This window comes from Oxyura jamaicensis, chromosome 21 (genome assembly GCF_011077185.1).
Source record: "Oxyura jamaicensis isolate SHBP4307 breed ruddy duck chromosome 21, BPBGC_Ojam_1.0, whole genome shotgun sequence".
Taxonomy (NCBI): Eukaryota; Metazoa; Chordata; class Aves; order Anseriformes; family Anatidae; genus Oxyura; species Oxyura jamaicensis.
This window is the reverse complement of record NC_048913.1, coordinates 6,812,229-6,825,608: the sequence shown is the minus strand read 5'-3', so window position 1 is coordinate 6,825,608 and position 13,380 is coordinate 6,812,229. Positions and strand designations below refer to the sequence as shown.

The 13,380-nt window shown below is 43.0% G+C and overlaps 1 protein-coding gene across 2 annotated transcripts; it reads right to left on the bottom strand.

Moving 5' to 3' along the window:
• Positions 1–3,688: 3,688 nt before the first annotated feature.
• On the bottom strand, positions 3,689–12,288 carry LACTBL1 (lactamase beta like 1). Of its 2 annotated transcripts, none has more exons than XM_035344693.1 (7): positions 11,919–12,288; positions 10,559–10,703; positions 9,374–9,483; positions 8,096–8,253; positions 7,452–7,699; positions 6,851–6,956; positions 3,689–4,938 (listed from the first exon to the last, which is right to left on the bottom strand). In XM_035344693.1, exons 1-7 carry the CDS (start codon positions 11,919–11,921, stop codon positions 3,960–3,962), a joined length of 1,749 nt encoding a protein of 582 aa, XP_035200584.1. In that variant the 5' UTR covers positions 11,922–12,288; the 3' UTR covers positions 3,689–3,959. The 2 variants fall into 2 exon arrangements, with proteins under 2 accessions (XP_035200584.1, XP_035200585.1); XM_035344694.1 differs by having other exon boundaries at positions 10,559–10,700.
• Positions 12,289–13,380: the final 1,092 nt, after the last annotated feature.

Here is a 13,380-nt window from a genome sequence, read left to right as displayed (position 1 = left end):
CCCTGGGCAAGGCAGAGTCCTTGCAAACCTTCAGTCTGACCACACAGTCATGCCCTCAGAAACAAGCAGGTGATGCTCCCTTTCCCAAACCTATGGTCCCATCTTCCTGGAGGGGCTGTGCCATGCCAGTGGCTGGCTCTTACTGCCTTTTATTGCCCCTCTCTGAGGCCTAAGCTCTGTGCAAGTTTGGAGAGCAGCTCTCCGGGTACTTTATGCAGAATCCGCACTAAGGTAGGAATTGCCACAATGAAGGGGATGGGCTGAAAATGAAAGAGAGACCCTGGCAAGGATGGAGATACCCTTTTCATCAAGCTAATATTTTTTGGCTGTGTAGTTGTACTGGAGAGCAGACCTGGTGGAAACCATGATCCCCTGCAGATGTGTCCAGAAACACAGCCTGGAGGGAAGGGGGGTGGAACACAAACAGGCCAGCAGAGCTGCTGGAGCAGAGAAGCTTTTGCAGGGGCAACACTAGGATTTGGACCTCATTTTAAAGCAGTTTTTAAAAACGTATTTTACTTTCATCAATTCAGATTCACTTCCCCACAAAACACATCCAGACCAAGCGTACAAAACCTGCCACAACACTTAGATGTGGAGGATGCAGTCCTGATCCAATCTTCTCTGGAGCAAAAGCTCTGGGGCGAAACTGAGATGCTCCTACAAGGTCTAAAGACTCCACAGCCAGCAAAACAGCAGGAAAAAGGTCCAAAAATATAACAAACTGTCCCTAACCCTGAAAAAGGCTACACCTTACCTGCCTACTGCTGCTGTTTTCAGATACACACTGGCCCAGGGAACTTGGATGATCCATTTCCCCTAAACCCTGCTCCATCACTCCACCACCAAGGTTGTAACTTTGATAACATTTGACATACAGGTGAAGGCATAAGGTCACATTCACAGTAAGCCCCACAATTCTGCAAAAAAATCATAAGGGTCCTAAAACCACAGGGCAAACACACAAAGTAACATCATCTTCCTCTCCATAAGCATGCTGTAAAAATTGCTCACCTGAAGAAGAGATGTATGCAATAAAGACACCCACTACTTATATAGGTTGCTTTACTCTAAAAGATCCTGCTAGCTGTTACCTCAAGAAGACGTGCTTACCTCTCCCAGCTTGGAAACACATCAGCCCATAGACTCTGACCCACCTAAAGAACCCTGCACCTGGCTGAAGGAAAAACAAACTACTTACCCCCAAAGAGCAGCTCAGGCAGAAAGAGTTCCCAGAGGGGCCACCTGTGGCTTATATGCCATCGGGCCCCAGCTGGCACCCAACCAGTCACCTGGGGAAGGGGGGGGGGGCAAAGCAAAAAATAAAATAAAATAATAATAATAATAAATCAAGCAGGACGAGCAGCAGCTGTGTTGTTTGTTTTTTTTTTGTTCTTTTTTCTTTCTCTGGCTTAGCTCACCAGTGTGCAAAGCACAGCACAGAGAACTGGGATGTTTCTGGAAGCAACAATTCCCGTGCTTTTGCTTCAGCTTTGAATATTGAAAGGACAATGTGATCAAGCAAGTAACTGAAACTATTTCAGCTGGAGTTAGCTCAAGCCTTTCTTTCCATAGGCAAAAATAATTTAGGAGCATAACAGATTACATGCCAAAAAATAAAATAAAATAAAATAAAATAAAATAAAATAAAATAATAAAATAAAATAAAATAAAATTCAATGTAATAACATGACTCACAGGAGAAATTAGGCACCTGAGTAGGGTATCTGAAAACCAAAAGGCTATGCTGAAAACAAAAAGGCTATGCACTACAAGACACCGAAACCTGGCATTCTACTGCACAGACTTGAAAACTAATGTCACACTCACCAAGGCAGTACCCACCCAGTGCCCTCTAGCCCCCCCAGAAAGCCTCCCACTGACCCCCAGTTCCTCGAGGATGCCCTACGAGCCTCTTCTTGAACCCTAGAGGCAAAATAAGGACTCTTCCTGGAAGAGATGTTGCTCTGAGGCCAGTCCTAGTCCAGCCTGGTTTCTCACAGAGTGAAGTCATCTTCAAAATGAGAATTATGTCTATAACCCTAGCTTAATCATTAATAACATAACTTTTTTTTTTTTTTTAAATATAATTTTTCCTTAGTGCCTTAAGACTACTATTAAATCAAATTATTTCAAGTCGTAGAAACTGTTTGAATCAAATCCATGTATCAGTTTGCTTGCTTCTTGCTCTTGGCTTTGCTGTCTTTTATTTGTTTTCTTTACAAAAAAAAGCAGAAATGAATATTCAAATGTCCATCTGTAACTTTGGGTTTACTAATGCATCCTCTTGCAAAAATGTCTTGAGGGGTTTTACACATCTCGCCCAGGAGATGGCAGAAGAGTCCTAATGATAGCAAATACCAACTATCGCCAGCTGTCATTTTGCCAGATGACAGATGTTTAAGCAGAGGGAAAGAATTAGGGATCTGTTGATGTATTAGACAAATGATCAAAACCTTACGGATTTACAACCAAGGCTTTTCACGCTGCCTGTAAATTTATGTGCCATGCATATAGTGATGTGTTGTGGCTTGATTTCATGTCATACGTCCCTCTTGCTGAGGCAAAGTGAAGTCAGTTATAATACATCAGCTAGGAGCAAAGGATGTCGTAAAGGGCTGTCTTGTCGGGAAGATCGTAGGTCAGGAGTGATGTCATGACAGTAGCAGTTTTTATCTTGGCACTCAGACCACAGACTGGATTCCTCAAAATGAGGCAAAAACAATCGTATATTTAACAAGTTTGCGGGTGGGAGATGGCAGAAGCTGGAACTGAGATAACCATAACACAACACAGTTTAGACAGAGCTCCTGCACCGAGCTGCATGAAAAGCTCTACTCACCCTGTAATGTGTGTGTCAGGAAGAGGTGTTCCAGGTGGCAACGCTGGCACAAAGTGCTCTGAGAGTGAGTAGGAACTGCTCCAGTTAAGGACTGACACCTGCTAAAACGGGGCAACTATCCTGTAGTCAGACATGGCATCTTGTGAGCTCAAAGCCCAGAGAGCACTCTTGTGTCAGGCATGCCATGACACAGATTAGGCACCTCTCTAGGAAATGCCATGGTAGTGCAACATATCTCTCTGCAGCCTTATTTCTGGTCATGATCATACATGACTGCAGTGAGAACTTGCATTGAGTTTATTGTTGTTGCAATAGCCCAGATTAAATACGTACATATATGAGGAAGTACAAGGTATGAAATGTGATCACTTACAAAGTCCAGAGGAAACCAATACAGCAGCAACCAAGACTGACTGTAAGGCAAAGCTTACACAATTCCATTTGTTTACCAACAAACTGAAATTGTCTGAAAAAAAAGGCAGGGAACTGAGTTTGCCAATCAAATTTCTAGGCCTTCAGTGATGGTCTCTCTACTCAAAACTAAAGTTTAAAAACTTTCTTAGTTTTTTTGAGGTGAACCAGGAAAGAAATAGACCCCCACTTCTCAGACATCACAAGCAGAGCCTGGTATCATGCTGGTGCCATTTTCCACCAAACCCAGATGAAGAATCTTGTTCATGGGAGCTGGGTTCATTAACTGCCCTGAAACGACCACTGGACTGAAGAAGAGATGTTTTCTGAGAAACACAGGAAATTCCCAGCCCTTTGATGGTATCAGTCAATCACCACAATGGTAATTTACAGGCAGTAAACGTGTGAAGACCCAAGTGCTCAAGTTATTTTTAGGACATACAAGCACCATCCATCCAGCACATTCCCACTTATTGTTTCTGTAGGCATCCTCCATTGCTAGCCAGCCTGTCATGCAGTGCCAGGGGTGGCAAACCATCGCAGTCATTTTAGAAGTGATACATGACATATTTGTTGGACAAGAGAGTCATTTGCCAGCATCTTTCCCTTTCAAGCAGCATCCATAAAGCCACGCGGATGGGAAAGTCTGGTAAGATGCAGGTTTCGAGCCATCTCCCAGGAATGGTCAGAAAAGGAGAAGGGACATTTAGCTATAGAATACGGGTTTACGAAGTACACGCAATACATTGTATGTGTTCAGCCCTGGTGCATCAAACCCAGGAGACAAACCCTTGCGATCAAATGGATAAAAATTAAAGAGCTGCCCATTCTGGGTCTCCAGTGAGATGGAAGCAGAGCCAATATGCAGAACACAAGGGAACTCCTTGTCAAAAACAACTTGGAAGACACGATCTTCCAGGTAATGGAGCTTGATTGTCCGATATTTCTCAGGGATCAGCTCTTCAACGTGAGGTCCAAACTGCTGCATGACCAGCACCCCACCAGGTCCAACTTTGATCTCATAGAAAGTCAAGTTGGAGTAGGTGTAGTAGCCAACGTAAGGGCCTGGACTAGGAGGAGGAGACAAGGTTTTCTCTGCCTCTCTGAATGCAGTCTCCATGGCAGTAATAAGATACTCATATGTCTGAGTTACAATATCTTCGCCTTGAGGCCTGGGCCCTGCCATCAGTACAATGAAGCTCAGGCGGAGTTTGGGGATAAGTGAGAAGGTAGCTGAATATCCATCAAGGTCTCCATCCTTCCTAATGACATCATAACCCAATTGCTCATTAATCTCCCAGGGTGTGCCAGTCTTGTTAGCAAAGTATTCAGTGGAGCACTTAAACAGAGGTGTCAGCATTGTCTTCACTGTGTCAGGCTCTAAGAGACGACGGTGATAGGTCCCTAAAAAAACCATTGCCAGCTTGGCAAGGTCAGCAGCTGTGGAGTACATCTGGCCAGAAGGCCTGTACCAGCCGAGGTCATAGAGAGGGGCTGGCTGCTGGCTGCCGTAGAAACCCACAGCCATTTGGGAGCGGATCGGTGGTGTGATGTCGAAGCCAGAGTCCTCCATGCCCAAGCGGTCTAGGATGTTCTCTGAGATCCAGCGCTGGTACTGTCCCTCAGCTGCATGGTCAGCTAGTACATGCGCCATCAGTGAGAAGGCCAAATTGCTGTAGTGGCATCTGAAAAGAAAGGAATATATCTGCATCAGCCTTCCCTCAGGGATGCGGTGTAGGTATGGCTTTGTTAAAACAATGGCTAGGTCTCTTTCATCTGGGGGAAGACTGTGATTTTATCAGAGAAAGAGAAAGAAGTGAGAAGGCAGTGACAGAGAAAAAGCGTTAATGTCTTGATTTGTAATTAATTCAGGAATGGGAAATTTCTTGCATGAACATCAGCTGAGCTACTTAACTGCCAAGGTTAGAAAGCAGGCCAGAGATGGAAAACTCAAAAACAAACAAACAAACAAACAACAAAAAAAAACAACCACCCACAAACAAACAAACAAAAACTTTAAGCAAAAACCTATATATTTGCATATCCTGACTTACGGTCTAATAACTGTTCACGAAAAGAATGCCTTCATTCTTTCCAAGAGCAGAGTCAAGAGTTGGACGTGCTTACCTTAAAGGTCTCAAAATCCCAGGTGAGCCTCAGGAGATTTAACATGGTGCAACCACTGAAGGACCTAAGCTATCTTAAGGTAGGAAAAGCACTTAAAAAGCACTTATCCAGCAATGGTGGGTGATTAAAGACATCTAAGGGCTTGAGTTAATAATATACACAAAGGGCATTAAGACTTTACACTTGAATTAAGTTTAAAGACGTGAATGGGCAATTGTATTTCAAAATAAATAAATAAATAAATCAGAAAATGGGGTTTTAACGTTTGATATTTTTTTAAATGGTGTGAAGATACACCTCACTAAGGTCTATTTGGATCATAAATTTGGAGCCACTTCAACTACTTCCAGCTCATCTAGATGAATAAAAGCATGATGTGTACATACGTATTTTACCTCAAGATTTACCTTAAGAGATGACTCTTAAAAAGTGACCAGCACTGATAGATCCCAGTACCTTCAAAAGCAGATATCCAGGGGACCTTACACCTACCTCCTTGAGCAGCTTGAGATCTGCTGTACCCGCATTCAGGGTTGATGTTTTGCTGGCAGTTTTCCTTGTATCATCAAAGATTTAAACTCAGTTACTTCATGGTCACTGAATGGCCAAGATGGCCACTAATTGCCACCTCAGTCACAAGACCCTCTCTATTTACAAGCAACAAATGAAGCAGGACACCTTTCCTAGTCAGCTTCCTTAGTACTTATACCAAGAAATGATCTCCAGTGTGTTTTAGGAATTTCGTGGACCTGTTTTTATCAGTTGTGTGGTATTCCCAGTTAACATCTGGGAAGTTGAGGTCACCCATACGGACACGGTCAGATGATCTAGAGATAATCCCTTAATACCTTATAGAATAATTCGTTATCGTCCTCATCCTGGTGTGATAGAAAATTCAGTTTTCCATAGCAACGATTATAAATTTCCTTTCGGAAGAATGATATGTTAGCTGTGAGTACATCCAGGAACAGTGAAACAGAGTTAAAATAAACAATACATGAAGTAATGAGAGGTTCAGATACTGAGTGGATGTCCTCACGTATCTTAATGGTGAGCATGATATATAGATACCAATGCAGATAACTTTTCTATCTGGTACTCAAGTCTTAAAAGGTACATATATTCTAACCTCCTACATGATATTGGACAGAACTTTACACAAGGTTGCCATGACCAAACTATTAATTTGTTTTCAGAAAGAGTTTTCTAAGCTTACAGGCTTCATATGATGTAGAATCCTCAGTAACCCTAAGCTAATTATTTCTGAATATAGTTGAATTCAGAACATACATATTTCAGAATTATATTTCAGAATATAATTTGAATCACTAAAAATTTTGCAGACCTTGATTTTTTTTTTTTTTAATTTTATTTTAAGTCTAAATTTTTTCCCTTATCCACTGCCCATTTTTTCATAAGTTTGATGGTTTGACTGCAGTTCAGTGAATACATCAAATGAATACATCTGACCTGGTTCCAGGATCAGCGACCAAGACATCATCTTTCAGGAGAGCCAGAGCATCTTGTGTATTGCCTTTCCACAGCAGGTTGGTAGACCGCAGCTTCCTGGGTAGACCTGTACCATGGAGAAGAAACATCCCACAATTTGACACCGCTTATGGTCCAGTGCTCTGGTTTGGCGGGGATAGAGTTTATTTTCTTCATTGTAGCTGGTATTTACATTGTAGCTTTGACCCTCAACTCTACATCTCAGAAAAATAAGAGCACTCCGGGCTGGAGTACAAAAACTGTTTTGCAATTTGAGACTGATTTCAGGCTGCAGTGTTGAAATAAATATATATTCATCTTGTATGGGAAAAACAATTCCCCTGCCCACGATGCTGCTTGGCCCCTTTCTGAACAGGCGGCCTGGAGGAGTTTCCATTAATCACTTCAGGAAGCTCCTGACAGCTTGATTCCAAGGGTCTTTTCTGACCTCTGAGAAGTGCAGAGCCCATACTGGTAAATGGCCTGAAGAGCTGCTTTTTTATCCCTGACATATGATCTGTTGTCTCTGTGGTCTCTTTCAAGTGGCACAGTGGTCTGCAGAGAACAAGCAGGGATGTCTCACCTGAGAGCTGGCTGGCCATTCTGCGCAAGGTAACAGGAGATGGCTTAAGTGATGTTGAGCCTTTTTCCAAAAAAATCAGTCCATCTGCTCTATATCTCTGTTCTGATTCCTTGAACCTTCCCAGAGGATTTTTAATGACAAAGTTCTGGACATAACGTTCCAAAGGGTCATCCAGAGATGCGACTTTCCCTTCTTCCCACATCTTGTACAACATAATGGTTGGAAAGATCTTGGATACGCTGGCAATTCTGTTAAGAAACAAACATTTATAAAAGTATTGAGAAACCCATGAAACAAAATAAGAGATGTTCAGTACAAGCAGTGCTCAGTACCAAACTGACTCACTACCTGTAGACTTACATGCCAATACCTCTATTAATTCGTAACAGAATGGCTAACACGCTGGAAATTAGGTTAGGTTACTATCCTTTACTCTGGCCTTCGTGGTCTGCTACTCAACATTCTGGAGTAGTCTGCACAGGGTGGAGGATTTTCTGAATATATTTTGGCGAAAGAACATATTTTAACTGCATTCTTCATTTGAATTGCTTATGCTGAATTATGTGGTTTCTTTTGTTCAGTCTACATGTCCACTGTGTAGAAGACATGTGGAAGACATATAACATGGTAGAAACAGGTCTCACCTGTAAATAGTATACTCGTTCGGCACCACTGAGGAGGGATCTGAGCCATTCTTCTTTCCAAAGTTGCCTGTCCACAGTACAGTGTCATTGTAGATGACAATGGCAGACATGGCAGGGAGACCAGAGCTATGAATCTTTTGCCGCAGCATCATATCTACCTGGAAAATGACAGGAAATGACAAATATCCAAATGAAGAGTCTTATAATGCATATACTCTGTAACAGGCAGAACTAGATGCAGAAAATCAGCCCTACTTACTATCAAGCAACTGAGAGTATACATAGCCTGGTGATTTTTCAAATGTGTTTTGCCAAAAGGATATATTTTATCTGTCCTGTTCCTTTGAATTGCTTATGCTGAATTATACAGTTTCTTTCTTCAAGTCTACACATCCACTGTTTAGAGGAACGTGGTGCTCATTCTGATAATATCTATGATGTTTATATGATTTTTAAAAAAATGCTGGAACTCTAAAGATTAGGCTGAGCAGGCTCAGTTTTCATGCTCAAGCTATTCCTGTTTTGGCAATGAGTAAGCAGCCTGGAATAAGAGACAAATGGAAGGCTATATCATATGATCAGGGTCTACAAAATCAGGCGTGTCCTGTCAAAGCATGGTTGTCCTTACACTTCATACAGTCAAGGCAATGCTACATGATTTCCTCATTTCAGATAGAGCCTACTAGAATTTTGAACAGCATTACAATGTCTGAGAAAACATACTGAGAAAAGACAGGTCTCTCCTTCATTCAGATGCAGGTTTCCTTCATCTTCCCTACCGCCTTCCTCTTCCCCTTTCCCTTTTCCTCCACTCCTTTTCTGAAGTTAGCTACAAGAGCTTTTTGATTTTTAAATGGTGGCATGTAAGAAAGCCAGTAAAGCAATAAAATCAGGAAGTGATGGTCACTGGCTAATAGGCACTAGTTACTTGAGTCAACTGCTTTCCAGGACATGAATGATGCCTTGACAAAATGCTAAGAACAAGAGCATCTATCATTTCTGCTGATGTATGCTCACCAGAACTTCTGACGGACAAGCAATAATATCAATTCATCATAGCTTATTATTTGGATAAGTTAACTGCCTATGGACCTGTTCTGTATGGTCAGTGAAGGAGTTTTTACATACCCATTTGTAGATTCATGTGATATACATTTTCTCTGTCCCCTGCCTCCTTCCTCAGTGATGCTCAGGGGCAAAATGCATATTGGCTCCTATATACCCTTCAGAACAGTAGTCATGAAAGATGTCTCCCCCGGTTCCCTTCTCATCACAGACCTTCTCCAATGCATCCTTCAGAATGGGGATTGGGTGGTCCAGTGGTACTGGTTCCGGATAGCGGGGGCACATCTGCACAGCTTCTGATCTTACTTCCATCACAGACGGGTCTGGAAAACAGTTCTCAGATACTATACGTGACTTGAATAGACATACCGAAAATCATAGAATCATTGAGAATCTCTAACCTCATCCAACAGTTGGCACTAGCTTTATTGATTGCATTGTCCAAAACTGAAAGACACTTCTGCACAGAAAAAGAGAATCTGGAATTGTTTCCATCTTGGATCCTACAGGACGTGGAGAGATCATTGTGCTCTGTAATTGCTCATTCCAATGTGATATAGCACATGGAACAAACAGGATCTGCAAAAGGCTGCAACTGACTCTGCAACCTGGAAGAGTAAGAGGCTGAGTCTACAAAAGACTGTGGAGGCTCTTTGTTACTGGATTTAGAAGCAGTAGAAGTGCCACGTCACTGTCTAGAGGTGGGTCTGTGTTTGGGTTCGGAAGGACAGTGTTGTCCCATGCATATTTTAACCTCAGAAACTGGATGTAGAAGTGAATTGTAAGTGCCACTCAAAATTGAATACAATTTCAATGGTTAATAGAATACATCTATATCAACTAGCGTATTTGCTGTCTTCTAAATTACCTGTACCCTGCATGGGTCAGAGACATATCTTAAACTGGGGGGGGGGGGGGGGCGGGGGGAAGCAAAGATCTTTTAATTCAGTGTAGTATGAAGTATGTGGTATGAATCTGGGACTTGAACCAGTTCAAAGATCTAAGATTAAAGGAATAGGATAGGAAGAAATCCATCAGATGAACTACATGGTAAGGTGTAAAACAGAATCCATTCTATATTGGAGTGATGTTTACATTGAGATGCCAAAAAAAAAAGGGGGGGGGGGGAAGGCATGTGAAATAAAATGTCTTTTTCCTTGGTATATCACTTAATCTATGTCAAAGTCAGAAGTATTGACAAATCCATCCATGAGCTAGATTTTCTTCTGATCATGAGCTCCTCTGGGCACCAGAAGAGTTAAATGGCATCCCATCAACCCAATTTTCTGTTCTTGCACCAATTAGCATGTGGTAAATCCGGGTGCTCTCAGCTCTTTGGGAAAAAATGTCCATGGTGAAAAAGGCCGTTATTGGTCAGGCTTAAAGCTGTTTACTCACTGGGATCCGCCTTGGGGAGGCTGTACTGCCACAGGAAGCAGCCTGTCATAGCTACAGACAGCAGAAAGAAGAAGATGGCCAACACATGAATCCATTTCACTTCCATAGCAATGAACTTGAGGAGGCCCTGGCTGCTGGATGCCTGCTGTAACCAGAAAAGATATCATTTCAGAGTAAAAGAGAGGAATATGGTCTCTCATGCCCGCCAGTGAGGTGAAAGAGGCACACTACTTCAAACAATAACGCTACTGCAGGGACATGGACTAATCCCAGTACTCCTGTGACACCTAAAACATCTAAAACAGTTGGAACTAGGTCCTGTCCGACCCAAGCTGTTCTACAATTCAGAGTGCCTTATCAGGTGCTGAGGAGAAGCCTGTATAATGATATCTCTTTAACCATCCTCACACCGACAGGCTTCAGGTTATGCTGGAAGATGTTTCCTAGAGCTGCAATGAGATGCTGCTTTTCTGTGGTAAGGAGTTAGATAAAACCCTCTTTCCCCTGGTGTAGTCATGGGGTGATTTCCTTGAATCTATCTCCATCACATTAAGGTGATTTCACCACCAACCTGCAGTTTTGCAGACGATTTTTCTGCCCTTTTCCCTGCTTTACTGAGAAATCCTCATTTCTGGGTCTAAGAGCAGGAAAGGAAAAGATTTTCTGATACATACCTCATCTCACAAACGCCAGGCTCCCCAGACCACTAACTGAGGACCCACAGATACTGACATTGAACTCTCATCCATTAGTCTAAACTCTTTTTTTTTTTTTTTTTTTTTTTTTTTTTTTTTTTTTTTTTTTTTTTCTCCTTGTGGATGAAATGCTATGAAACCATGGCAATACTATGAAATTACAGGCACGGATACCTCTTCTCTCCACTGGGCACCAAATACACAAAAGTGCAACTCTAGGTGTGAGGATTATTCTCCCAGCCATCTTTCAGGAAAAAATACTCTTACAGCTTTTTCCCCATACCTGTAAGACAGGCAGACAAAAAGGTGGATAGATACCTGCAAACAGACTCTTCACATTTCCCACTCCAAGACCTGTCTGATATTACCTCTCTTTTATTTTTTTTCCATCTCTCACACATTGCTCAATAATCTGCTTTGCTAATCGCATAAACACAACAAGGCGGGGCGAGTGAGGGTACCAAGCACTTAGACACACGCAAATGAATTCAAATACATATGGAAACAAGATCGCCCAGCTTCTCAAAGTTAAGTTAGGTGCATGCTCCATTTTTTTCCCCTGAGCTTTGAAAACTTATGATGGAGGGGAAGGAATGGGAGTTGCACACAGACTCAGCTATACAGTAACCGCCCTCTCCCCATGCTCATCTAGTCCCAGCACGTACCATCACCAGAAGCTGTCTCAGTCCCAGAGGATGTTGTCAGGCATCTCAGTGTGTGTGTGCCAGAACAAATCCGGACTCTCTGATCTCAGCCCCAGTAAAGGTGAAGCAGAGCTCCTTGCCATGCTCCTAAATGCAGCTGCTTGTCAGACAGGCACTGCTCAGTTACTCCAGCTGAAGCAGCCTTTGCTCCATGATGTTTCTGCTCCAGGTTTACCTGTCCATTTGGCCCATTCAGACCCTCCGGAAAGTGCTGCTGATCTCCCCTGGGCAAGGAGATTAAGCAACAGGGACAGAATGGAATTTGCTCTCAGGAAAGTGCCTGAGAGATTGAATGTTAATTCTCTCTAATGCTTCTCTGCCATGTGTGTGAGTCACAGCTGAAACCATGAGGGCTTCACAATCTATTTATAGCAGCTTCATCTCCTTCTGGCATCAGAACAGGAAGCGATTAACTCATGAGATGGACAGCCCCTGAGTTGCTCCAGCCAGCAGTCCCCGGGCAGGCTTGGGAGGGGGCAGGCTGAGCTGTTTGCAGGAAAGGGAGGTAGAGAAGCTTAAGCCAGGAGCTCAGGTGCTCTCTGGACTCAATGCTGAACAGTCTCCTATAGTTTCCCTGCAGTGTTAAACGAGAGAGTAATTCCCAGCTAACAGGCTTACTAGATGTAGATGTGGCTGGTGTTTTCCTTCCCATTAGCTGCTGGAGACTCTGAAGAAAAGTGGAATGTTGTGATTTGCATGAGGTAAGCCTTACCTGCAGCTGTAACCCATCCATGGCTGTTGAGAATTCTCTTCTCATCCCCTGTGCTGGCCGTCTCCACAAACAAAAGACTCATAAAACCCTGTGATGAAGGGAAAAGAAAGATTTTTTTTTTTTTTTTTTTTTTTAAAAAAAGGAATTGGAACCAGGAGGAAAGCCCCATCAAGGAAAGCCCGGTCAAGGAAAGCTCTTCTGCTAGCATGGAGTTACAAAGCAGGATCAGCAGAGGGACAGGGAGGGGCTGGTTTTGGATAGGGATGTAAACCAAAGCCCAGTCCACAGTAATGTCTTTTCTCTCTCTAGCTCTTGTTTGGCAGGATCTTGAATTCAGTGCAAGAGCAGGACTCAAGCTCTGTGGCTTGTCAGTAGCAAAACCATCCTCGTTCCCCCTTCCAAACACAACGAATTGAAGCTTTGAGACCTTTAGGGCTGACACTTTCAGTGCTCTCTGCACCTTCTCAGCCATGCTTCCTCTTACATAGCCGGTCCCTGAAGACCCGAAGCCCCTCCTTAGCCTTGGGAATCACAAACACAGACAAGAAACTGTATCACAGATTTGGAAGTGCTGCCATAATAGCATGGCTGTCACTTGTCCCCCACAAGCTCCCTCTTGCCTTGCTGCAATTCAACAGGCAAAACCCCCTGTGTGAGAGCTCTTACCAACCTTGCTGCTGTCCTCCGGGTTCCAGTGATGATGAATTTGGA

Bases quoted from the DNA above. Each gene is read 5' to 3' on its own strand.
- LACTBL1 (XM_035344693.1), bottom strand. The intron at 7,700-8,095 runs GTGAGACCTGTT...GTTTCTTAACAG, and splicing joins AACGAGTATACTATTTACAG to AATTGCCAGCGTATCCAAGA. The intron at 6,957-7,451 runs GTGAGACATCCC...TCCATGGTACAG, and splicing joins AATGGCCAGCCAGCTCTCAG to GTCTACCCAGGAAGCTGCGG.